Source organism: Polyodon spathula, chromosome 13 (assembly GCF_017654505.1).
Source record: "Polyodon spathula isolate WHYD16114869_AA chromosome 13, ASM1765450v1, whole genome shotgun sequence".
Lineage (NCBI taxonomy): Eukaryota > Metazoa > Chordata > Actinopteri > Acipenseriformes > Polyodontidae > Polyodon > Polyodon spathula.
The window spans coordinates 32921842-32948754 of NC_054546.1; the positions used below are offsets into that span (position 1 = coordinate 32921842).

Consider the following 26913-nt stretch of genomic DNA (forward strand, 5'->3'; position numbering starts at 1 on the left):
CATTCGCTTTACTCTTTTACATTTTGACAACATATGCATTTGTTTTCTTACTGTGCCTGGTATTGTTCCAAATATGGTCATTAAATTAAACGTCGTCTTAATGTCTTTTTGAGTGTTACTTTGGGTAGACAACATAAAAATAAAGTTTAGAATTCAGCTTTTTTCAAGGGCTTTAACACAAAACACCTGATGCAATTCACTGAAAGACAGAATTATTCCAAAGTGACTTGAATATTAAGGGATATGCCCTAGGGAAACCATGCACCATTTGAACTTGGCAAGTAATTTATGTTAAGTAACTCTTTGTAAACTTCTAAAATTAAATAAGCATACTATATAGGCAGGGATAAGCGATTACATATATCCCCAGATTCTGACACTTAAAAAAAAAAAAAAAAAAAAAAAAAAATAGTGAACATCTTTAACAATAATTAAAGGTCTGAACATGTTCCAAAATATATCACACAGATCCAGGGTGGCATCAGCTTGATTTACAACTGTCCTACTATCAGGATTAACTGTACAGTAAAATATAGTTCCTTTGTGTCTGTTTAATTCCTCCATGCAGGTAGTTTACTCCACTCTGCTCAGAAAGCAGACGTTGTGGTTTGCTTAAATTTCCCAGTGGTTGTTATAGCTGTAGGGAGAGAAGCAAATCTCTAGATAAATGCAAAACTCTTGGCTCCACCATATGTATCCCCAGCATGGAGTAATACAAGGTAGGAAAATGCACCTGGACACATTTGCTTGTTTGAAGCTAACATTATTTAAAAAAAAAAAAAAAAAGATGAAGTTATACTTTCTAGTACTGATAAATACAGCAAAAACCTCTTAATGTGGTCACATCCTTGCATTTAATTAAACAGTTGTGTCAATTGCAAAGGTAATGCAGTATTTAAGCAAGTCTAATACAGAGGTACATACCGGTACCTGCAAGACAATTTAGTTACGTGTCCAAAGCCAAAGACTGCCAGGCATTTATGCTGTTGTATGAAGTGAGTTTCAAGAGCCCTGTTAGCTTTTAGAGGACATCTACCATAAGATAAATACTGCTCTACTCAGAACCTAATTGACTGACAAAATCCATGAGAAATTAATTACAATATGCGGTTAATTCAATGAGCCACTGATTCTATTAAAGTGGTTGCCACTGTATGATAAGACTGATCACAAAAACATGTTGTTTAGACCAAAGCAATTAAACCTGTCCAACGTGCTAAACTTAAAGCAAAACAGGGTTCGGAGTGCATCAGGTTCCCAGGAGTTTCAATGGAGCGCCAGGAAAGAGCAATGGAACTTCACGAGGTCAAAATGCAGTGTGTTCTATTTAAAGAAGGTTTAGAGGTAAAAAGGTTAAAAGGTGCCCAACTCCCTCTTCTTTTTGCATTGATTCTCTGTTCTTTTGTTTTACCTACCATTCATTACTGGCTGGGCGGGCACTTGTATATACAGAAGAATCAATATATTTCACGGGTTTCTTTTGATAAAGAGGACTTCACATCATGCATTAACTTAAAGTGTCTCAAACTACTGCATGTTCATTAGAAAAGAGTACTTGACCCTCTTGGCTGCCGATTATAATAGCATGCAATATGTTATTGCCATGTATTGAACTGTCAAGCTATATATGTACTTATTCATTTAGGAGGAAGAAAAACATTTATTTTATTCAGTGATGTCTACAGCAGACATGTTGCTATAAACACCCAATAAAGATGAATTCCAAAAGCTACAGTGTGCCTTAAGTTCTTCTCATAGAGGAGACAATTCCTTTTGCAATGATACAATGGTACCATGGTGAACTGCTTGTCACTTCTTTCTCGGAGGAAGACTTTTTAACCTGTATGGGGTGAGAGAGATTAGAATAGATAAGCTCAACAATAAGTTTTACCTAACATGCCTTTATTTGATTATGAATTCAAAGGTCTACAGATAAAACATTCATTTTTGAAAAACCACCAGGGTAAAGTTTCACAATTATTGGTCTGTAAACATGATGCAAGAAAGTAAACATATACTCCTGCATATTTTCTTTTTTAAAAGTATTTGGAGATTGTATTAAAATACTAGTCATACTAGTATACTAGTATTTACCAGTATACTAGTAAATACTAGTATTACTACCAGTAAATACTAGTAATACTAGTAAAAGCACTTCTACAAAAAAACAAACTTGAAAGTCTACATTTCTTCCATGTCTGTTGAGAACTCCCAGAAGCCTCACTTGTTTTCTGCTTCTGCTATGACTCGCATGTTTGTCACCCGAGCCTCTTTTAAAAAAAAAAAAAAATCACACTAAAAAAATCCAAATACACATTTACTATAAATGTTTTATAGAAATGTCAGACCTACAAATTCATACCAATACATATTAGGTACGATTTACTGGAATTTTGTTAACTCCATGTACAGTCTTAATATCATTCTTAAAAAGGGTATATAGGGGTGGCTCCCACGTGGCACATCCAGTAAAAACACTCTGGGTGGAGTGCAGGATGCGCCCTATAACCTGGAGATGTCACAGCCAACCGTGACCGGGGGTTCCTAGGGGGCGGTGCACAATTGGCAGAGTGCCGCCCGGTTAGGGAGGGCTTAGGTCAGCAGGGGAATCCACGGTTCACCGCGCACCAGCGACCCCCTGTGGCCGATAGGGCGCCTGTGGTTCTGCAGTGGAGCCGCCAGATCTATGTTGTCTTCAGGCACTATAGGTCTGGTGGCCTTGCTGTGGATCTGCATTGCGAAAAATGACTGATTGGCAGGAACACATTTTGGAGGACGTGTGTTCCAGCCGCAGTTTCCCGTGTCGGCAGGGGGGTTGTGAGCAGTGAGCCGAGGATACAGATAATAATTGGGCATACAAAATTGGGGAGAAAAAAAACAGGGTTTTTAAATTTAAGGGTATACAGGGGATATCTTTGTCTTTTCAAACATGTACCTTTTCAGTAGCTCTCCAGGTGATAATCCATGCGGTGAATCCCCCATATCGCTGTCATCGCTGTCGTCTGTGCTGCTGCTACTTTCTTCCGCTTTCTTCTTCTTGTGCTTGCCTTTGTGCTTGTGCTTCTTGTGTTTCTTTTTCTGCTGAACAAGTTTTAGGGAAAACAGGTGTAAATCAAAAAATATATTAAGTGCTGCATTTGCAAACTTACGTGAAATACATATTTCAGCAATTATTTTGCCTCACTTGAATTTCCCCTGACCGCTGTAACCCACTTATGGATCAGGAGGACTGGAACCATTTAAAAATATAATACCTATGGGTAGTTCAATATCTTTAAATATGTTATTGTATAAACTTTGACTACTGTCAATTTGGAAAATGTCGCTTGCCTCAGTCCAAGCATGTATTGGCATGTTTCAGCCCCACAGTAGCAGAGCACACCCTTATAAAACAGCAGAATAGAAGGCTCAGTACAAAATTGCATTAGATCTTCACATCATAGATTTGAAAAAAATAGGTCAAAGATTAGTGTTGACATTTTTGTGGTGCAAGTTCTTACACTTGAGCAGTCTATTACTGTGTTGCTGCAGGTTAGTGTTTAAAACACACCTTCTTTTCTTTTTTGTGTTTATGTTCTTTTTTTGCTTTGTGCTTCTCTTTGCATTTCTTCTTGTGTTTTTCGATGACCACGGAACCAGTAGTCACTGACAATGATCTATCTTGTCCTGCAGAAAAAAATCAAACAAGGATATGTATTGCTTTGGAAACAGGATTGGATTTGATCATTCCATTCTGATTCCTGTCTCTAATTCTTGATGGAAGCTGGGGGACAGCGGTTGGTACATTTATGTAAATATCGGTGCATTCAAGCCTACGTGTTTAACTCACATAAGATGCCAGCTAGTTAGATACGAGAACAACAGAAATTGGAACCTTTCAGAATGATTTCAAACATCACAAAATGGGAGGGGTATAGCAGCCTATTTAAATTACATTTGTAGTTAAACAAGGAACACTACAAACTTTATAGCCACTGTTAATAATACTAACCAGTGGATATACTTGGTGGAAGTCTGGGCCCAAACTCTTCCTCGTTGTTTATTTGATCCTGGGAAGGCTTTAAAGAATGTATAGAAGGGGCATCTTCTGTTCGAGAAGGTTGGGTTACTTTTTTAAAAAAAAAAAAAAAAAAAAAAAAAAAAAAAAAAAAAAAAAGGATTATTGTATTTATACCCTGTGGAGACTTTTAAACAAAGGAATGATTGGTGTAATGCTCCTGGTTTCAATCTGAATTGTGAAATATCCTTGTTTAAATATTTCAATTTCATTTTCTAGTTATATCCAAGTAATTTTGCAGTGCATACGTATACATACTCAAAGTTGACCAGTCATATGTTTTTAGCAGTTCATCTACTATTGGATCCCACAATTCGAGGACGCAATCATGCTATGTTGAATAAATATGTAAGAGATAGGGAACAGCAAAGGTAAAGCAACACAATTCAGGGTGTTCTTTCACTGTTTATCTTCAGTCAAACCCTTTTAATATTCCTTCAGTGGCCTGAACAAATATGGTGACATGCAGAGCTGGCTATCAGAAGTTCACCAATAAAGAGGCAATGTAAGCAATAGAACACAAAAGAAGAGAAAAAATATTCTGCAGAATTTCAAATACAGTACCAGGTATTACACTGATTGCAATAGTGCTAGTTCAGCATATTTTACTGCACATGTACAATGTGCTGTAATAAAACAACCTAATGTGTGATCATAGTTTATAATTCAGAACACACTGCACTTAATTACGCTAACGTAAAAGTATGAAAACCAAACCGAATACTTTTATTTACCAAAGTGCTACTAAGTGGTGTGGTAATCAGGTGTGTGACTGATAAATTAGATTAATATTAACTGCGAGATAATAAGCAAAGTGATTTTATCAGGAGCTTGTCCTCAATGACTCACTGCATTCTGTGGTGACATTAGGCAGGTTTGACTGGTTTAAATTTCACCTTGAGTGGTATCGGGTAGGGTCTCTTGAACAGGAGGCTCAGTTGTTTGGTGGAGTACTGGATCCTCCTCTGGTTTCTTCTGTTCTTCCTCCTCTTCCTCACTGTCTTCCTCGGACGAAGAAGATTTGTCATCCGAAGAGCAGGCAAAGATCGCCTTGAACAAATCCAATGGTGGGCGACTTTCCTCTTCCTCCTCCTCTTCCTGCATTAACACAACATGTACAGGAATTAAATGGTCATGACCGTTATATAGTACTTTTCAAAAAAATGTTTTGTTGTAATTCTGATCACCACTAAAATCCTAATTTCGTAAAATCCTTTTACCTTAATATCTTGTTGTATTAGGATTTATCTGGAGTGGGACGAGGCCTAATTTCATTCAGCACCCAACATCTAAACAAAGGAGTAAGGGCTTGTAGCAGGGTGGCAGGAGAGAGTCCTGCATATTATTGAGAAGGGGAAGGGCAAAGCCCTGCTTGTACATATGTCTTTGGTATTGCTTTGACAGCGTAGCCATATGTTTTGTTTTTGTATTTGTGTTGCAGCATGGATGTGAAGCTCCATCCACATTAAAAAAAATAAAGAAAACAAAACCCTATGCAGAAAGTGACTGAGGGATTATCAGATAATTGATAACTAGTTAATCCCTCGGTCCAAATATAAAAGCCTGCAGCTCTCGGCACTGGGGGTGGGTTTTCGAGAGGAGGAACGAGATTGAGTGAGGCGAGTAAAAACGAAACTAAAATAAAACATATAGGAACAGTGAAGGCGATTGTTCAGTCTGACCTATGGTTTGTGTTTGTGATTTGTTTTTGTTTGAACCTTTTATTTTCGCTCTGTAAGTGTTTTTTCTTTAAATATCTGTTTTATTTACTTAAATAAACGCTGCGCAGCATCTTTCTCACTGCAGTACTGGTGTCTTTGTTTCTGTTCCTGCATCTTGTCTGACATCACCACTTAGCCAGCCTGTCACAGGGCTACATCAATATTTTCCTAATATCCAGGGTCCTACCTGTTTGATGTCCTATTATGTGCGTTCTGTAATAAATTCTATTGATTAGTTCATTTTTTACGGTGCAAAAATGGTGGCTGACTATGAGGAAGTGAAATTTAGAATGTAAGAGTTTCACTCTGCACTAATGCCCATCATAGCAATTGTGATTGTTTAGGGAATGCAGCCAAACACATTCTACTCATAGCTTTTACAGGAGTTCGTAGTAGCCAGGAAATTGTTTTCAGCTGAACATCACTTCCCTATGGTGATAGCAAAAGTCCCCTTCCGCCCATGCTGAGAATTTCAAGTAAACAGAGAATGAGCAGCAATTTGGTTTAAGGGGAATCTGTAAACTAGAAATAATACTGTTTAGCTAACAACCTTTGGTTGGTTACAAAAAGCTCCTTTAGACACTGTTTATGGAATTGCAGACCAAAATTAACCACCTGCCATTCTGGGCAATGCCCGAGCTAAACTTGACTTATTAGAAGTTTGCAAATATTTTGTTACTTCAGATTTATAATTTTTTTTATTTATTTTGTTTAATCACAATTGGATTTTATAAAAGCCATTTTCTAAAATGTTTCCATTTTTAAAGTGCATGAACCCTGCACAGACAGACAACATTCTTCTTGCTACAATGGATGTAAATTTCCATTCACAGGTTGTAGATTGTAGATTGGTAACATAATACATTCTTGTAAACTGAAAATCAAGTTCTTTATGCATTACCACTATGGGAGGAGGTTCTTCCCTCTGTCCAGGCTCTGGCTCATTTGTAGACAGGGGGGATCCTTGTTTCTCTGCAGCTGCTTCACTTCTGGCCAAACTAAGGAACTCGCTAATAGGATCTTTGCCCTCCTTTTCTTGGGCAGAAACATCCCACCTAGATCGCCTGCCTGTTTCTGAAGGTTTCGAGGCATCTGACAAGAAGTGCAGGTAAAACATTTACATTAAAATTGAACTTTAAAATATCAGAGCAAAGTCTGACATTGGCCAAAACTTGATCATGTAATAGTGAAATCTTCCTATACCCAGTGGCAGACCTAAATATGTTCATTGTTTTAATCATTCAAAATAGGAGTGTGTCTGGCATTTTACACACCGAAATACAGCAAAGAGACTCCCAGGCGCCATTAGAAATGCTGGTTTCCGAAACCTCAACGTGAAGATTACAATAACAGTTTGTCAGAGTTTCTCATAACACTGATAACATCTTGGTCTAAATAACAGTTAAAGAAAATACAAGGTATCACTTTTAAATTGAATACACATGTTACATCAAAGGAAAGTTTGCTTTCACACACCTGTCAAACACTCCCATAGTAAACTGTAACACTTACTTCCTGAGGTACTGGGTTTGCTCTGTGCTGACAGCTCAGGTTTGACTCCCTGTGCTGTAGGCATGGTGTTTTCACGAACAGTCAGAAAATTGAACACAGAGTATTTGTCCCTTTTTACCTTCGGCATGCCAACAGAACTTGAGCTGAAAATAAACACATTGAAATGAAAGCTTCTTTACCACAGCTGCCAAAGAACCAATCAAACTAGATTTAAAAAGAATCATCTCCACTTACAGTCCTTTACATCATTTAGTTTTCAAGACTTCATTTTCACTTTGACTCCATTAATCCTGTCCCAACATTATAGATTCATTTCCTGCACAGCATGCATTTCCATTCTACCTGAGCTTTAAACTGCATATAGAACACTAGGTTCCATCATTGGTCACATAATAGAAGCACACATGTGGACAGGGAGGTGTACACTTGTCTTTCTAATCTAACCTAAAAGTTCTCCGACATTTTATTATACACTTATTCCAAGTGTTCCGTGACCTGAATCAAACCAGCCTTTTGATATCAGTTCAGTATGCTCTGTAGAACAGTACAGCTGTTTCAATCTAAAAAATGAACACACAGGCAGCACAGAGGAATGTTAACAATGTTGTTCGTTTACTTACCCAGGGTAGGGGTCAGGGATGTTAAATCGCTTGCACAGTAGTTTATCTGGATGCCACTCAAATGAATCTCTTGTTAACTTCCCAAACATTTTCATCTTCACAGCCGCTGTTTTATCATCAATGTCATTCTGAAAACAAAATGCATGTAGATTTCCCACAATAAAGTTGGATTACCAGGTGGCTGTTGACAAAAACCATCACCTTTTCAAGGCTTCTAGCTGTTTTAAAAGAGCAACTTGGCACTGGTCTACAATATCAGTTGTCTTAACTAAAATATTGTTCTTTGAAATCACTTTGCATATCATTTTCTGTTTCATTCTGGTGACCTTTTTTTACAGTCAAAAAGCGCTCATGTGGCCGCTTTGAAACTCTCAAGTAGGCCTACCCTCTAAGTAAAGCAGGTACACCTGAGTGTAACCATTAACCTGTCCCCCTACAGCACTATGAAAGGCGAAGAGCATTACTTACAGACTGGGGTAACAGATTCAAATTAGAAAGACACGTTTGACAGCCATTTCTAAAAGAAAGTGTGACAGAAACAGACAATGATATTCAAAGTGAATCTAGCAGAACAGATTTGTCAAAATAACCGTGAAAGTTGTGTGAAATGCAAATAAAAACATGTGCATCTGCTTCTTGGGTTTCAAAGTTGTGTCAAGTAAGAAGTTGAGAGTTAATAATAATGACAATTCTACCTCTTGATCTCGGGGGGCTTCTACTTTGTCAGTGTCGTCCTCATGCTTGCCTCGAGTGAATCTGCAGGCCAGTGTCGAGTTGGTGGGTTTATAGAGCATTGCTGCGCGGATGAACTCGTCTTGCTCACGGCTTCTCTCCCATTCCGTCATGTGCAGATCCACACTGGACTCTAGGGCGTCTGTATTGCACAAAGAAAAACAACGCATGTAAAACGCCCAACACTTCTTACTACTGTACTATATTTGTCAGTTGTATAAAATATCACAGCCATCGGTATTAGTAAAAATAAATATCTTATAAACCCATCCACAGTATATAGATTTATCATTGCAATGTTTAATTAAAACTGAGATTGACACCTTTGCATGTCCAAGGTCTCCGTTCAGTTTATTACTAACAATCGCTTTTTAAAAAAAGCCATAAACCACACGCTAACATTAAGCAACTGACAAGTATGAATCCTTTATCTCAGTTTTTTTGATTGTTGCAATCACACACTTCCTGAATGAAATTCGGGTCCTTTACTTAGTCTAGATGTCTTGAACGAGGTAATATCGGTCCAGGAAAGCTATTCTATTCCTGGAGGATAGGCAAGAGTACCCAACTCAAGACAGCAGACAAATCCAACACACCATTATGTACATTGTGCCCATTTAATTTTTTTTTCCCGGTACAAGACACTATTTAAAGAATTATCATAAGGTCGTCTTTCTGTAAAGTTTTTTAGTGCTGAGAGTTTTAAGCCTGTACATGTAATTTTAGTTTAAATATATTTCTGTGCATCCTCCATAATGCACTGTGTTCTAGGCACTACCAAATGAAAAATCAGAAAAGACTTAATGTTGGTATGAATTAGTTATGGAAAGTGTCTCTCGGTTTCTCACGATGTAGCCCACCACATTCTGAAGGAAGTTTACAGCAGAGTTGTCTGAAGCCCAGTACTTCAATAGGTCAGCCCAATCTGCAATAGGTACCGTGAAGGTCTCCATGCAAATTTGCAGAGACATGTTTCTAAACGAGATGATCCTTCAACTTTAAAAGCACATGCAAAGATGGACGGGAGGTGCAAATTTTAATATAGTATAAAGCCAATTTATTTTGTATATGATCCCAAATTGCTAGTGACCAAACAAAGAGGCATAATATGGAACGGTATTATCTGCAATACATGTATAGTACACAAGTAACATTGTCTGTGTTTTCACGAATAGGATGAAAGTGACCTAATAAATTAAGGCATACCCTTGTCATATGGGGTTAAAAAAGCAATTTGACTGTGCAACTGAGCTGAACTAGCAAAATTATTTTATACGGAATTATTTGCATATACAAATATGCACCTGTAAACGTAACTTGCATGTCTTCTGCAGGTCATCATTATTAAAATAAATAAATAAATAAAATTACAAGTGCCACAATTTTGCAGTTAATGTAGGGGTAACCAATGGGAGCCGTTCATGACAACAGCATTGCCATTTCACATGGGACTTCAGAGAGATGTACACGCTGTTACAGAGATGGGTGTGGAAACCACTGTACAATTGAAAATAATACCTTTCTATGGACTGTTCAAAATACAAAACATATCATAAATCCTAGGCTGCAGACTCGCTGGAGGGGATGGATTATTTAGTAGCTGCAGTGTCCCACAATCAAGTTTCATTTTGCATCGGTTTGTTATTACAGCAGTTTAGCCTTCTGTGTACTTTGAAATGTGCTGATTTTGCTGGCACCCCCCAAGGAACACCTTTAAGCTCAGGTTATTTATTTATTTGACTGCTTTTTAAATTATTGTGGTTTATTCTGAAAACATTTTACCCAGAGCAGTTAATTTTAAATAGCAACGTGGTACAAGTAGGAAATATCACCATTATCTTAACAAGACAGGTTAATGGGTACACTGCTGTACCAGCTGTGTTTAAAAAACAATACTTGATGGAATTGTAGGTACAGTATTACCATAACTACCTTTTTTCCCCTGTTTTAGTTGTGTGATGTATTTGTCATATCGTCCTTGTTTTTCTGGGTTCTTCTCAAAAGGTTTGAAAGCGGTAGCTGCCTCCACGCTGATATTCTGCCACGCGCTCAGAGCCTCGTCAACAGCAGGAGTCTGGAAGCGGCTGGACAGGCCTTGCTGTGCGGAGATCCTCCCTGCTGCTGCTGCTGCCTGCTTCTCCTCAGCCACCTGCTTCAATTCTTTTATCCGCTCCTTGTCTTTGCTGGTCAGGAGGTCAAAGACAGAGCTGGGTCCTGAGGAAAAACACAAAGATGTTAGGTATGTACCTGTACTAGGGTATGACACTCGCTCCAGGACTTCAGAAATACTGCCATGCTCCTTACAGGGTACCAGTCATATAACAGTGGAACTGAACGCTCCACTTGCTTATAAATAATCCAAGCTGGTATATCTTAAGATATACATACTCAGTACAGAAGCAATCCCAAGAACATTTTCAGTGTCATACATGCTTTACCTTTTAAACCTCTGCCTGGTTCAACATCCACCCACTGAATGAAGCAAGCTCAACTTTAAAAGGGCCTGTCTTTATCATTATTTAGATCAAATTGACACAGACCTGCAGTTTCAAGACAGCTGTCTATGTAATTTCTGTATCCGGATACTGAGATTCTACTGTTTACAGGCGCTGATGCCCACACAAATCACATCGTGAGTTAAGACTTTTTAAAAGGTAGCAGAATTGCTAAAACTTTAGGGCTGGTTATGTAAAACTTGTTAGTATGCACGTTTATCAACTCAGGAGTGTTTGTTTCCTGTTGAATTGCCTGCCTCCAGTTGCTTATAGGTAATCAAGAATGGTACAGTACATCATACAATATACCCACTCAGTACAGAAAACATATATACTGCAATAAACCCGATATCATAAAGGCTTATGCTTTTTAAAACTCATACATTCAAAAGTATGTTGAAAACACTATTCACATAAATGATCTTCAGGCACACCTGTCATACCTGCTTTTTAATATTTATTATGATGCACAATGGTAAATGCATAGCAGAGAAAAGTTTAGTGAAGAATGATCATTGCAGAGAATGAACATTTTCACGGTGAGCATTCCTAAAGGTTTTTTAACCACACAGCCACCACTTTTATTCCTTTTTAACTTATATGGTGCAATAAAAACTATTCCTTCCTGTTTTTACTTCAGTAGAAGCATATTAGCTGCAGAATGTTTACATAGTTTTAAAAAGAAAATGGCTTCCTGGAAAGTATTTAGTCAAAATGCTGTGGTTCTTGTATTGCATGAACGGCTATATGTTTCCTCTCTCAATAACCGCCTTGGGTTTTGCCATTCAGCAGATCTAAATGGCCGTCATCCCTCAAATATTTTACCTACTTCTTACTTATTGACTCTGTCACTGCCTCTTTGTTTCCAAAGCAGTAAAAACTTGTGTTGCTGAACATTTCAGCCTATACTTCCTTCTACCCTCTGCATTTCAGCCTATACTTCCTTCTACCCTCTCCAGGCACAATCTGGAAGAAAAAGAACAAGGGCATACAAGATGGGAATTTTGCCAACAAGTGACAGACAAAATGGACGTTATTTTACCTTTACTGGAACTACCGTTGTGTGTATTCACAGAAAATTCACTTGTCTATTGCCAAGTTGTTATTTTGTTCAATGTGTATCCAATCCTATGTAGACCTACTTGTCCAATTTTGCTAATTTGAAGGTCGTTTTCCCTACTTATTTTTTTAATGTGAGCACCATCTTTTAACAACTTCAGTATGTTGTTTAAAATTATAAGATAAATATTAAAAGATTATATTGCTTTAAAAAATGATGCAATGTAGGAAAACAATATCACACAAGTGGGTCTACATAGGATTCAATACACATGGGAACAATAAGACAATCATTTCTGTAAACATACCCTGTGGTAGTTCCGTTAAAAGGGAAACAACTTTTAAATATATAACTTTTGGCTGCAACTTGTCACCAAAACTCCCATCTTATAGACCCCTGCTTGTCCTTATTCAAGCAAACAGCATAACACCTTCAGTTCTACCTTTTATCACAAAGACTGCACTAGGATAACTTATTAAATTGTTCTAGTGTCCCATATTGAAATACTTTAGATAGGTTTACTGATCTGTGGTTTTGAATGAAGTTATCTTTCCTATAGTACTAAAGCAGCCTGCAGTGTTGAGTGTTATCTTTCCTAGACCTGTATACTGGTCTGCAGTGTTGAAAGAGTCAAGCTCCTTATGCAGGTTTAACTCCATTCATTCTTCCACATGAGATCCAAAACTGCTGACAGCTAAAAGGTTACACTGATTGCTTCATCAGACAAGGTATCTAATTTATATCAAAACAATCTATTAAGACCCTGAGATCTTTAGCATTCCCACGTTTCCTACCAGTGGGCAGTCACTGAAGTCTGCTGATAACATGGAGTCTTTTAAAACTGTTTGCAAAAGGTTGAAACTTAAAAACAAACTTTAGCTTGTATTGTCCAACTTGCATTTTCCACAGCCGTTAGCATGTAACACCTGTTAAAATGACGTTATAATGCCATAATGGGGTTTAGACAGGGAAGGCTTTACTTTATATATATATAAAAAAAAAAAAAAAAAAAAAAAAAAAAAACATTACAAAATAAAAACTTTAAACACATACGGAACATTTTAGCTATATAGAGCCGAAGTATCTATTATAAAAATAATAATAAGCTCTGTAAATGTACACCTTTCCCACGACAATACTATACAGTGGTTTGCCGTATATTTAAAATATGCTTTCACTCTGCTTTACTACACTTTCCTATGGGGTCTAACTTTATTAGTTAAGGAACCACACTGACGACCAGTAACCTCAAATCAGTTTAGTAATAATAATACCCTAAATAGTAGCACTGAAAATAAAAAAAATATATATTCAGCATTTCACCAGCCTAACACACTGGAATGAGTTCATTTGCCTCTAAAACTAAACAGCCATACTGTGGAGCTCAATGAGCCATATATAGCTCAAGAGCCATCCGCTGGAGAGCCCTTATACACAGTACTGGTTTTCATTTCCTCAACAAAAACCTGCCAATACCTGCAGGCACCTCCACTATATGCACCCCTGTGGGAATAGGAATTAACATTACAAAGATACAAGAATCAGATACAGAGCCTTTACAAAACCTGAAATGTAAGTTTGACAGTAATTTGGGTCACCTTGCAGAGCAGTTTCTCCAAGCAGCTCCCTCCTCTGGGCTGCGTTCATCTGATGCCTGCCTGTCTGCTGGGTGTCCTGGTTCATTTGCCCCCCTGATGCCAGTAGTACCTGCACCATCTGAGAACTAGCACTGCCTGCCTCCAGCACAGGACGGAAGTAATGCACAGGCCTGTAATCGCGCGGCAGTTCAGGAGGCTGGTAAACCTGAAGGGAGGAGATGCAACAATTAATTTATCATTAAACCGGCAAGGCTTTATTTTACAAACCTCACTTAAACCTTTACTGATCGACTCCCTAGTGCCCTACTTGGAGCCTCACCTATATATTAAATTACATGCTTGTTTTCAGTTGTACTTGAAGACGTGATGAGTTTACACGTTTTTTGCTTCATGCTTTTGAATATTAGTTCTCATGCATCAATTATTGCAGCTTATGACATTTCTTGCATTGCATTTAGAAACTGGCTGCCGATTACACCTCTACTGCGGGGTCTTATAGAAAGTATTTATTTCTGCCCGCCCACTATCATAACTGGGGCTGACAAACTGAAATGCCCAGTGTCACTTCACTGCTGCAACCCACTTACCAATCATGAGGACTGAAGCAAAGTCTAGAAACTTGTCGCTTGCACAACCCTTATAAAAAGTTTACCATGGTATTTATGCACAGTAAATATTTCAATTACAGCCCGACATATTTCCATATTGTGAAGTAATGCCTAAAACAGAAGGAACAGACCAGTTTGGATTTGTAAAATGCAAAAGAATGTCATTGACATACAAGGTATGTTTTACATGCTTTGTTCCCCATCCAAATCCCTTCCACACTAGGATACACTGTATTTGAGAACCAATGATTCCAGCATTTAACTGAAAATACTGCTTACTGTATTTCTTCATCCGATACAGGTTTATTTAAAAAATAAAAAAAAAACACAATTTTGAGCATTAGATAGTGTAAGGGCATTTAATCCTTAAAAGAAAGCATCTATATCAAATTCCCTGGAGTGTAGTGATTTGTAATATTCCGCAAAGATCTGATTAATACAAAACGGAATGGTAGTTCATTCATTTTCATCTCCCATTCCAATAGCTGGTATAGCTCTGGTGAGTCGAATTGAAAAACTTGGCAAACCCCAACATTACCAGCGTATTTCTACTAAGGAGGCTCTTCTTCTGTGTGCTTCAGTGGTGAGGTCGTTAAAAAATAGACTGGCTGGTCTTGAAAATGTAAAAGGGCTCTTTTCTTAACCCAAACCTCGTCCTGGACATTCAAAAAGCCCCATATTACAGCCCTACGCCTCTTGTGTGCATTTGATTTGGCTCATAAAGATCTGTGGGCTCATTCAATCACATATTCAGGGTCAATGGGTGGGAGCAGATTAATGATGGGCATGGCATCTGATCATTTTAGTAACTACATTTAAGGCAGTTAAAATATCTTGATAAAGCAGGATCACGTTACAATGTACACAAAACAAGTGTAATAATTACACTACGCCTCTTGTGTGCATTTGATTTGGCTCATAAAGATCTGTGGGCTCATTCAATCACATATTCAGGGTCAATGGGTGGGAGCAGATTAATGATGGGCATGGCATCTGATCATTTTAGTAACTACATTTAAGGCAGTTAAAATATCTTGATAAAGCAGGATCACGTTACAATGTACACAAAACAAGTGTAATAATTACACAAGACCCTACCTAGGCACAAAGCCAATCACATACATTATTCTGGATTATTTGCATTGTCACCCTTCCTTTGAATGCCCTCAGGCATATCTCGGGTTTTAACAGCCTTCAAAGGAATTTGCAATGTGACAGTACTGAAACCGTTGGCGAAACTCTGACACGGTAATACAATGTAAAATTACAATAAATAAAACCAGCAAACCAGATCCTACCTTTTTAGGAGCAGCTGGTATTGAAGCCAGTGTAAAACCCTCTAAAATTTTACCAACGTACGAGACATCTTTATTAGATCCTGTAAAATCAAGAAAACAACAAAAGACTACATTTATAACACTATTTGAAAAGTGCCAAAGTTCTTTTATACTAAAATAAAATGCACTAGTGTCTGTTTACTGTATTCTCCCATAACTAATGGCAATACTTCTTCAAATGCACACTTATAACAATCCATTTTATGCAAAAACAAGCCATGACCTACACTGCTTGTAAAGTCACAATGTTGTCGTGACATGAATAACAATGTAAATGACAGGAAGTCACGCATGTACTTTTATTCCCAAAGGAATAGCAGGCTAGCTAGCACCATACGCTTTAATTTTACCTTTTTTCTTTTTCATGTACTCCTGCGGTGCCGTCCAGCCGTACATGCCATCCCCAGGCTCCTCCTCACCCAGAGTGGTATCATATCGAGAGAGAGAGTCTGTGTTGTAGATATCATCATCCTCATCCTCCAGCGCTCCCACACCAAAGGCCTTCCCCCAGAAAAAAAAACACGAGGCACAGCTGCATGGTCAGTGCATACAGTAAGAGACTAACAAGCCAATGTACTGAAACAGGAGTGTGACAGAGACAGAATGATTCTCCCTCCTGATATGTGAGGGTGCTGTGTAAAGGGAACAGACTGCCCTGGACTGGATGGCCAGATAATTCATTCCAAGGGTTAGGCAGAAATCTAGAAAGGGGGCGGAGCTATTGTACATTAAATCATCGACTCGGAAGGGAAACAATGTGGCAGCTGCGGCTGCAAACGTTAACCAAGGGGTCATGATTGATGGTAAGGGAACGTAGCGAAGTGATCTGTTCCTTTGTTATGGTTAAGGCTGAACTGGAAGGAGAACCGTACTGTCTTTCGTGAGTGTTTTGTCGCATCGCTACAGGCCAGCACAAAACCCGGACAACACTGCACTTGTTTCACGTTAAACTGTATTTGCACCACGAGCACTAGAGCACTCACTTTAGGACTGGTGACAGTGTTTGTATATTGTGGGTGTATTAACCCTTTGCAATCCATTTATTTAGCACTTGTCAGGTGCATCAGGTCCAATTTATTTTCACACATGCTGTTTATTTTACACGCACTGGTCCCCCCCCCCCCCCCCAGAGTAAAACCGATTTAAAAGGCATGAATTGCAAAAGAACACTCAGTACTGTGTCTCCAGCCAAGCCCCACCCCTTGTTCGCTGTATTTTTCACATACCTCTTTATAGACGTGCATACTGATAAATCTTCTCCTGATCACTCGTTTTATCACCAAACTCCTCAATAATGCGATCCAAGTCAATTTTATTACAATAACATCTCAAAAAGCTCTGCAAATGTCCCTGATATTCTTTGAGCGCTTGATGCAGAAGCAGCTAACTCCTTTGTTTATGTCCGTGTTATCTCTGTAGTGCATGGGGATATGAGATACGCTCTTTTTTTTTCCAGCTTCATTCGGTTCTTATCGGTCTCACTCGGCCACTGAAGGTTTTATCGCCTTTTTCCGGAGAAAAAACTACTAGAGACCTGTGCTTTATGTCATCGTTTGTCATCTGACTTTGAATTATAAATAAAAGACCATTGCACCTGGCTTATTGTTGTCTGCCTGTTATTGACCACCGCATCACTCCAGCATTTGCACACTGTTAACCACTTTGCCACAAGAAGTTTCAGAAACAATTAAACAAATATGTCTGTAACATTCATTCCCTACCACAGTTGTTATATTATATATATATATATATATATATATATATATATATATATATATATATATATATATATATATATATATATAGAGAGTAAACAGTTCTCATTGAAATCTTCTTTATTGCTACTTAACCTAAAAGCCCTTTAAATCAATGGGAGGTAATACACCATGCAAATGTAGATCAACTACTCAAGCCCAAATAATACAGTCAGCAGACAATTCAGTGGTACATAAGAGAAATAAGCATCAGAATATCCTTTCACAGCCCTACCTGTCCCAACACACCGCCCTTCCTGTTCCTCCGGTGTTTATCATCGCCCAATAGACTGCTCGCCCTCTCAGAGCCCACACTGAACACATTGAAGTGACCTTGTCTCGAGCCTCCACTCAAAGCCTGCTTGGGGTCCAAGCCTCTATACCCCAGCCCATGCAGACCTTCTTTAGGCGTGAAGTCTATAGGCATGATGTCTTTAGGTGCAAAAGTCACATTTTCAGGAGCATAGTCGTCATCATCTTCATTCTGTCAAACAAGTATCACACTCAACAATACAGGCACAGCACTGACCAACAATAAATAATCCACTAATTGGTCCATTTGCATGACTAATCTAATGTAACATAACACAAGCTTTCAGCACATCCCATTACCATGTTCCCATGGTTATGCAATGCTTTTACCATAGTTTTCCATGCTATTATGCTTTACCCTACCTCTCTGAACTTTACAGTGCTTGCCTATGCTTCATTACACTTGCTATGCTTTTACTATAGGAAACTTTCATAAGATGAAAAATATTTTTTTCACTCTGTATTCAAGAACAATGATGCTTATTACACAAATCAAACTCTCTGTGACAGTCGTCAGATGAGTCGTAGGCCTCAAACATTTTACACTATTGATGAGTGTTTAGCTATTGTTCTCCTGTGTGTAAAATTGCAAATTTCTATATTTTAAGCATATGGGTGCGACGAGTGTGAACGGATCTGTTTTAATCGGCAGATCAAATCAAAACACTGCTGCAAACCAGCTAGTCGGTCAATTAAAAAAAAGGACGATGGCTGTGTGGTTAAAGTAACAATCTTAAACTCAGTACTCTGTTCTAATTCAAAATATTCAAACAGAATATTGAATAAAACATCCTTCATTTACTGTAACAGATAACAACATGTACTTTACCTCTGACTTTTCTGAATTTTCAGGAGGCAATGGGCATCCGTAGAATTTCATATCAGTGTCTAAAAATGGGATAAAATACAGTTTTATTTAATTGTTGTTTACAAACATATTTTACTGATTGGTTTTCATTTCTTTACAGCCATTAATCAACCAACTTCTTCCCTCAATCACTGACATGCTTAAACCCCAAAGACACTGCAGCAGTGAAATGACCTAGGAAGTGAAACAGTAACAAACTACCTGAAAGTAAGAACTGTGAATAAAGCTTTCTTAAACCTAGTATAGTACAAGGCTTTTTAAAGTGAAAATAAATGTTTACACATGTGAGATCTACAAAGGTGGGATTTATGGAAATATTAAATTAGCTATAGCACCTTCAAAGCATACGTCTCAATTGTTCCCAAAGCGTCCTCTCTCTCAGATACCGTTCCCTGGGTAACCCTGAATCTCCTAGTTTCTGAACTCCACACCAGGTCACTTACCAGGTCTCTGCTTTTGAGATTTTCTCTTCACCCGCGGTCCAACTCCCTGCCCTTCCTTCCAGCCCATTTTCCGCAGTAACTGAACACCAATGGATATTCTGAAAGATAAAAGCAAGCAAGCATTCTTCAATCATGCAATGGCATATAATATATAGATGGGCTTCAGTGAGTTACAGGAAAATAATTCCATCTAGGGTTTTTGTGACGTCATAAATTACGAGACTGAAGATAACTCATTGAAGAGGCCAGTCTATTGTTTTTATAATAGATGGATACCCTTGTGATGCTAATATTAAAGAAGACGAGGTTCAGCAGTAGTTTTTTTTTTTAACGTAGAGTTTCAGTGCTGTACAGACATTCTATGTCGTTCTCTGTTTCAGCTTTATTTGGATGACTGCCTTTACCTTGTTTTAATTTCCCGTTCCTCTCCAGTTTCTGTGAGAAACAAATGTAATTAATCTATTCTCATTTTGTTGATCATTAACATTTCTGTACTGTGGGTGTGCGAGTACTGATCGAGTGATTGAAAAAGAAACATTTTGTGTTTGAATTGAAAGTGATGGTCTCGAGGAGTCGAATGGGTCAAAGTTCAAGTATATTTTTCTATAGAGGAATTATCACTTTTTGTGTATATATATATATATATATATATATATATATATATATATATATATATATATATATATATATATATATATATATACTTGGCTTGATTCATGCGTCCTTCACAAAGACAAATCTGCCCGATTCCAGCCTTGCTGAAGCACCCCCAGATGAGTCCAATTTTTAGCTTTGCCCAACATCTGGTCGTCTAATGGTTAGACGGAGACCTGGAGAGGCCTATAAGCCACAGTGTCTCGCACCCACTGTGAAATGTGGTGGAGGATCGGTGATGATCTGGGGGTGCTTCAGCAAGGCTGGAATTGGGCACCCTTGGCATGAATCAAGCCAAGTACAAGGTTTTCCTGGAAGAAAACTTGCTTTCTTCTGCTCTGACAATGTTCCCCAACTCTGAGGATTGGTTTTTCCAGCAGGACAATGCTCCATGCCACACAGCCAGGTCAATCAAGGTGTGGATAGAGGACCACCAAATCAAGACCCTGTCATGGCCAGCCCAATCTCCAGACCTGAACCCCACTGAAAACCTCTGGAATGTGATCAAGAGGAAGATGGATGGTCACTAGCCATCAAACAAAGCAGAGCTGCTTGAATTTTTGCGCCAGGAGTGGCGTAAAGTCACCCAACATCAATGTGAAAGACTGGTGGAGAGCATGCCAAGACGCATGAAAGCTGTGCTTAAAAATCAGGGTTATTCCACCAAATATTGATTTCTGAACTCTTCCTAAGTTAAAACATTAGTATTGTGTTGTTTAAAAATGAATATGAACTTATTTTCTTTGCATTATTTGAGGTCTGACAACACTGCATCTTTTTTGTTATTTTGACCAGTTGTCATTTTCTACAAATAAATGCTCTAAATGACAATATTTTTATTTGGAATTTGGGAGAAATGTTGTCAGTAGTTTATAGAATAAAACAAAAATGTTCATTTTACCCAAACACATCATACCGATAAATAGTAAAACCAGAGAAACTGATAATTTTGCAGTGGTCTCTTAATTTTTTCCAGAGCTGTATATAAAACAAAAGCAGAAAACGCCTTCCCAGAACATGGTTCAGATAAGCTGGAATGACATTTAAAACAACGGTAATTAGCAATTGTTTAATTTTATTTTTTGGAGCACTTTACAGCACCAAGGAACCCCCTGGATTGCATCAACCGCTTATTTAAAGGGGTAATCTGGGATACCATGTACAGAATCCAGCTGCAGTTTGCAGGATACCATCTGACTAGAGAGGTAGGCGTCAGCTAGTCTTCACCCTTCTGTAATTAACCTGTTCCATATTTTCTTACTTTGCAGCAGCCACAAGGTCCTCCAGGATAGTGGCTCCAGGGATTGGGGCAGAGAGTGCAGCCAGGGCTCTAGCTTTCTCTTCGATTCTGTCTTTCGCTTTGGATGAAAAGTCATCTGTGGTCATGATTTCTTTAGGGGCTATCCCATGCTCACTGAGATCCTAAAAAGAGGAGGAAACATGTAGACATCACAGTGTGATTCCTGGGTTATTTTTTACCACATTATTTTATTGATCACCCTTCTTTGAACACTACTTTAGAATCTGGCTCAAATATCTGAGTTATCTTTACCAATGTCTTTCGTTGTTGTTGTTAAGAATACCTTTGTATGTAATTTTCTGTTTCAGACATGATATCCTGGGGACTTTTTAAAGAATCAACGTGGCCTCAACTGAGCTTTTAAACATGTCTTCTCTCTAAGTGCAGCTGATATACCAGAGTGTAACCATTAACCTGTCCCCCTGCAACACACGCTGCACAAACAAGGTACAAGTAATTCTGAACAAGAAGAATATTAGTTACAATAACTGCTATATTTTACAATCGTACCATGTTTCCCTTTAAGCTATTTATTTATTTATTTATTTGCAGTAGAGGTAGTTTCAGCTCCGTGAACACAAGTTTCCAGCAGTGGGAGGTTATACATGTGACCAGCTCAGCTGATGCTCCAAGCATCGAAACAAACAGTGAAACACCTTGACCTCCTATCTGTACAAACTAAAATATGAATGGGTTCCTAACATTCCATAGTTAACCATTTAAAAAGTTAAACAAAATTACCTCTTCATCCATAAAATCTTCAGGCCTAAAAAGCTGTTTTTCTGCTTTTTGTTGTCGGGACGATACAAATGTTGATGGCGCCCATCCTAAAAAAAAAAAAAAATTCATGCAATCTATCAAGACAATAAATTAAGCTATTATACAGTGCTCCAATGTAATCTGTATTAGCTCAGTGAAGCAAAAAAATAAATTAAAAAATTTACATTTTTTTGTAAAAAGATACAGGGCTGGAGGGGTAACATCTACAAGTGTTAATTTATAGTTTAAATGTCTTCCAAATTTTACATTTTGTCTAGGCATTATTAGAAATATGCATGTGAAATACAGGTCGTTAGCTTTAGTGTTTATACAGTACTAAATATGCAGTGGAAGATTATTTAATATTTAGTCGTTTATTCTATATAGACAATAGTGTTGTACACATGTAGCCTAGCCCCTTAATATCGTAGATATTTATTTTAAACAAAGTTGTTGTGTTTCTTAACATTGTTTCTCCTCTTAAAGTTTAAAATGATCGTTATTATTATGCATCATACAAGCAGAACGTCGCAATACGTATTGTATCGTCTCATTACTGCACCACCACACCCCTTAAAACATATCACTATGCCATACCTTCTTTTGAACCCGCAGTGTTAAAATAACCAGCAGAAAAGCCTCCTGTAAACGCTCCATGAAAGCGCTGAAACCTTCCTTTCTCATCCTTGACAGTCTGGTCTTGAAGTCGAATTGGCTTTTTAAGTGGCTCATCTTAAGAGAAAAAAAAAAGCGTGAAATATTGGTAACACCAATCATAGCTGAATATAAATGTATAATTGTGAAAGCTCTCAGGTGCATATCTCCAGCATGGAAAGCGTACTACAGACTTTTTGCATAGGCTATATATCTGGACATCCTTTAGCTTTAGCACACGTTGGTCGAATCAGAACACTGGCGCAAATAGAGGCTGTCTGTATGTCACACACTTACATGTATTTAGAGAACATTCACACGGACAGCATAAAACTTGTGACCAAAAAAAAAAAAGATTCAAACAGAGCACTTTAATGCTGTCTAACTAACCAGTTACAAACCTTTACTATAAAGAACCTGACACTTCAGGGTTACTATTAGTGTGACAGACTAGTAGCAGAGACTAATTTACTTTATCAGCCTATGGGGTGGAATAGCCCCACCTCACACTAATGCCTTTGGGGTCCACAGTCGTTACATGGTTGTTACAAATTCTAATCCTAGCAGGACAGTCTGTAGTTTGTACCTACTGACGTTCTGTACTGTAGCTGCAGAGGACTTAACTGTGAAGGCCCCTCTGTCTGCGCGGATTACTTTACTTTAAATTCAAACAGCATCGCTCAGCGTTCACTGTAAAGCATATACTGATAGTCTGTTTAAATTGCAAAGTACAATTACCGATATTTGCGTTTGATATATAAAGGATTTGTGATACATAAAGGATTTGTGTTCATTTTGATGTGTACTCTGACAGTTGAGCAACGCGGTTGTACTCACTGCCGTTTTGTAGGAACGCAGGTGCCTACGAAAAGTTCAGATACATCAAACAATAACTTTGGAACCTTTAAAACAAAAATACATGTGTACGAATTTACCTTCCTCCAGCGGCTCCAAAGGAGTTCCGTAAGTAACACAATCCTCCTCACTGCCACTGTCTGACGCCGCCATGATTACTACAACTACGGTGCACCGTTCGGTTCAAACTGTGGTTGGTCATTCTTCGTGCGTGTTCTCTGTATTTTTCTGCAGTGCTCGGTTTTCGTGTTCGAAGTGAATATTGACACTTGCCAAAGGAGAAAATGCAAGACTGCCGTATCATTATTTAAAACGTGTACTGTTTTTAATCATTTATCCAAAGACAAAAAAAAATTGCTTTCTGAAATGCGGTAACTGGTAATGGATGTTACGTTTCTTATGAGACCTATTTTTCATAAACACATAGCTAAACTAGCATAAACATTCTGGGTGGTTATGTTGGTTTGCAGTTGATTCTTTTATATTTTCCATGTTTTTTTTTTTTTTTTTTTTAATTATTATTAGTATTATTATCACTTTGAATAAATCACGTGCGTTCTGCTACAGTAATACAGATTTGCTTCCTGTGGCACACTTGCATGCTGCACTTAAGAAAGTATTTGGGATCAGAGAATCGGGGAGGAAAAGTAAAAAGTGGTTAATTGTATGACATTTAACAAACTTTTTGTCCAGCCATCAGCATTCTGTCCTAAGAAAATAATAACATAGGCATTGATGAAGACCAGTCGAAAAGCTCAGTATGTCTAAAACTTGCCCCTCCAGAGTACTGGGTTGACCCCAGCTCAGGTCACAAGTGAAAGGTGTTTGGCAGTTTCAGTAGAAACCAAAGCACCCTACAATTCCACACGTAGCAGTCTCTGCCCCAGTGATAAAGTTCTGAATGGCAAGGGGTGTTAATACCAGTGTTAAGGTGTGCTAGCATGGCATCTGCATCTTTCACAAGCACTGAAACCATACATCTTTACCGATTAATAATCACTACACTGGAATAACAGGTTGCAAATAAGTACTGTACACATTTTAGACCTCAGAATGTTGTCGGAATGTCAAGCACACATATCAGTACAGGTAAACGTACTGGACACTAAAGCAAAGAAATGTGACAGTTGACTCATACAAGGAGTCCAATTAGTTCATGGCTACAGACTAAGCTGGTTGGGGAGAAATCCATGGTCTACTGAAATACTTTGTTATTGTGATTAAATGAGAGTCTGCTCTCTATCCGAGCTTGTAAAAACTCTGTGGTAAAGCCACGCCTGTCTTTAAAAGGACCGTGGCTCTTTTGACAGCTTTCAGATACTCCCCCTATATATTGTTAATGCGGTTATAGCTAATGAAATTATTCCATAAATCTCTCTTGTCAAACCCTTCCACTCACTATGTATGTCTCATGTGTAGTTTGAAAAGGAAGAATTGTTACATCAAAATAATCTCTTAGTTTGCATACATTACTGTCAAGTAGTCTTGATCTTCATCTGTGAATCCATGGACATGCTGTGACATTGTGGTGTTGTGGCGTGTAACAAATGACCTGAAAGTAAGGCATGCAAACTGCACATGTGCAATCTACACTGAAAAAAAGTTTGAGACATATATAATGAAAACAACAGCCACTTTCAGAACGCTAGTATACACTGATAACTAATATATACTGCAAATCCATTGTGGTACCATTGTAAATATCAGCCATGGTATATGAACCAAATAAAATAGAAGACTGCATAGTTAGCATTTGAATTTTAAAACTAAAAAGAAGAAAAAAAACAAGAGGTGGTGTTTTATCCGAAGCAAATTGACTAACTACCTGTCTGGAAATAATTTAATTTGATAATAATGGTGTGCTAACTTAATTCAATTCTGTAACAAACAGCCTACATCTACACAAAGGCATTGTTATTACCATCGTTAACAAGACTGTAAGGCAGTGAATGAGATTAAAGGGTTCCCAGCTACATAAGGAATTTACTGCACACGGCAACATGATGCATACAATGAAACATATATTCCAATCTTTTCTAGTGTTAATGTACATGGATAGTTTTGCAGCCCTGCAGTCAGACTACTATAAACTCATAGATTTAGGCTAATCATTGTTGTGATACTCGTTGCTAGGTTTTTTCTTAGGGATTGATCTCGTCTTAAATATCTTTACCACAAAACAGTTCCACATACTGCTTGGTTGCATTCCAAGTGTATTGTAGCTATTGTAGTCACAAGACATGTACTGCATTTTCTGAAAGCTTCCTTCCGCTCTTGAAACCTGATTGTCACTGTGTCACAACCAAAAGGCAAATGTTCCAAGTTAATGTTACAAAACTGTGAAACAAACATAGCTTGCTAGTAGAAGACCTTGAATTATAGGAGAATTGCTCAAATCAAATAACAGCTGTCCCTATGAACAAAAGTCCACCTTCTATCAAAGGAGCAGCGAACACAAAATAAATGGTTGTCTCTCTCTGTGTTTATAGAAAAAACACTATTTTTATTTATATATAGTTCAGGTGTGTTTTATTGGTGTCATTGGTAAATTCTGTTACAGTACTTAGTTGTTTGGTTCTAGTTTTGTAAAATTAAAGGAGGAGATCATAAGACTAGGTTAAGAACTTTGAAAATATACAGCAACGTCAACTAGAAGGTAATAATGATACATCTTCAGTCTTTGTATATGTGGATGTTTCTTATGAGCCAGCTATTGAATTGAACTAGATATATTTGTAATATATAGATCACCTCACAATAATACACATTCAATAAAATAATTTGGTAATGCCTTCATACAACATTTAGTAAAGTAAATGTGCAGAGGTTGTAGTTTAGTAATAGTAAGCATATACTATACATTTACTACTGTGTTTGTCAAATGCCTACTGTTAAATTATGTATTTATAAATGATGCATTCTGAGTTTAAAGTCAAGTAAACAGATCCACAGTGCCTTGGGACAGGGAACTAACCAGCAATGTATTTTGTTCTTAAATACTTTTACTTAAGTCAACCAGAGTTTATGATGATTTTGACTGTATTTCTTTGTGTTTTACCAAGCACACTGCTAAGCTTTTACCATACAGTAGTACAGACAACTTTGATATAGACACAAAGAATCTTCTCTAAACCAAAATCACACTCAGCTCACACCTCACATATGGAATAGAGGTCGAATAAAGTTAAATCTGACAACAGCAAAACAGAGCCCTGGGATTTAAACTGCAACATGACCCCTGGCTTTCTTTAGACATGCAATATAGAATCTGAAGAACCTGTGTTGCATCACACCAGGCCAATGACAATAATTACAGACCTTGAGCAACTATTTGTCTAGTTGTATGTTAGGCACTTCAAACTTATTGTATAATTATCACATGACAAAAGTGCTGATTGTCAGGTCTTCTGAATACATACAGGGTGTCTGTGTGTGACACTGACAAGAGAACAAGTAAACACGCTTCAGCTGAAATATGTGGAGAGGAATGAGAATGCTTTTACTTCTATGATTACAGGATAGTGTACACTTAAACTAAGCTTTTTTGCAGGTGTATTAGTTTCCCTGCCACCAC

The 26913-nt window shown here is 37.9% G+C and overlaps 1 protein-coding gene across 1 annotated transcript; it reads right to left on the minus strand.

Annotated features, from left to right (window-relative positions):
* Positions 1-1155: 1155 nt before the first annotated feature.
* Positions 1156-23502, minus strand: gpatch1 (G patch domain containing 1). Its single transcript, XM_041269120.1, has 20 exons — positions 23420-23502; positions 22428-22562; positions 21813-21898; positions 21033-21193; positions 19118-19215; positions 18636-18694; positions 17730-17978; positions 16091-16241; positions 15702-15781; positions 13796-14000; positions 10575-10856; positions 8606-8784; positions 7911-8038; positions 7291-7433; positions 6680-6870; positions 4954-5155; positions 3992-4108; positions 3551-3666; positions 2936-3078; positions 1156-1840 (listed from the first exon to the last, which is right to left on the minus strand). The coding sequence occupies exons 1-20, from the start codon at positions 23490-23492 to the stop codon at positions 1810-1812; spliced, it is 2829 nt and encodes a 942-aa protein (XP_041125054.1). The 5' UTR covers positions 23493-23502; the 3' UTR covers positions 1156-1809.
* Positions 23503-26913: the final 3411 nt, after the last annotated feature.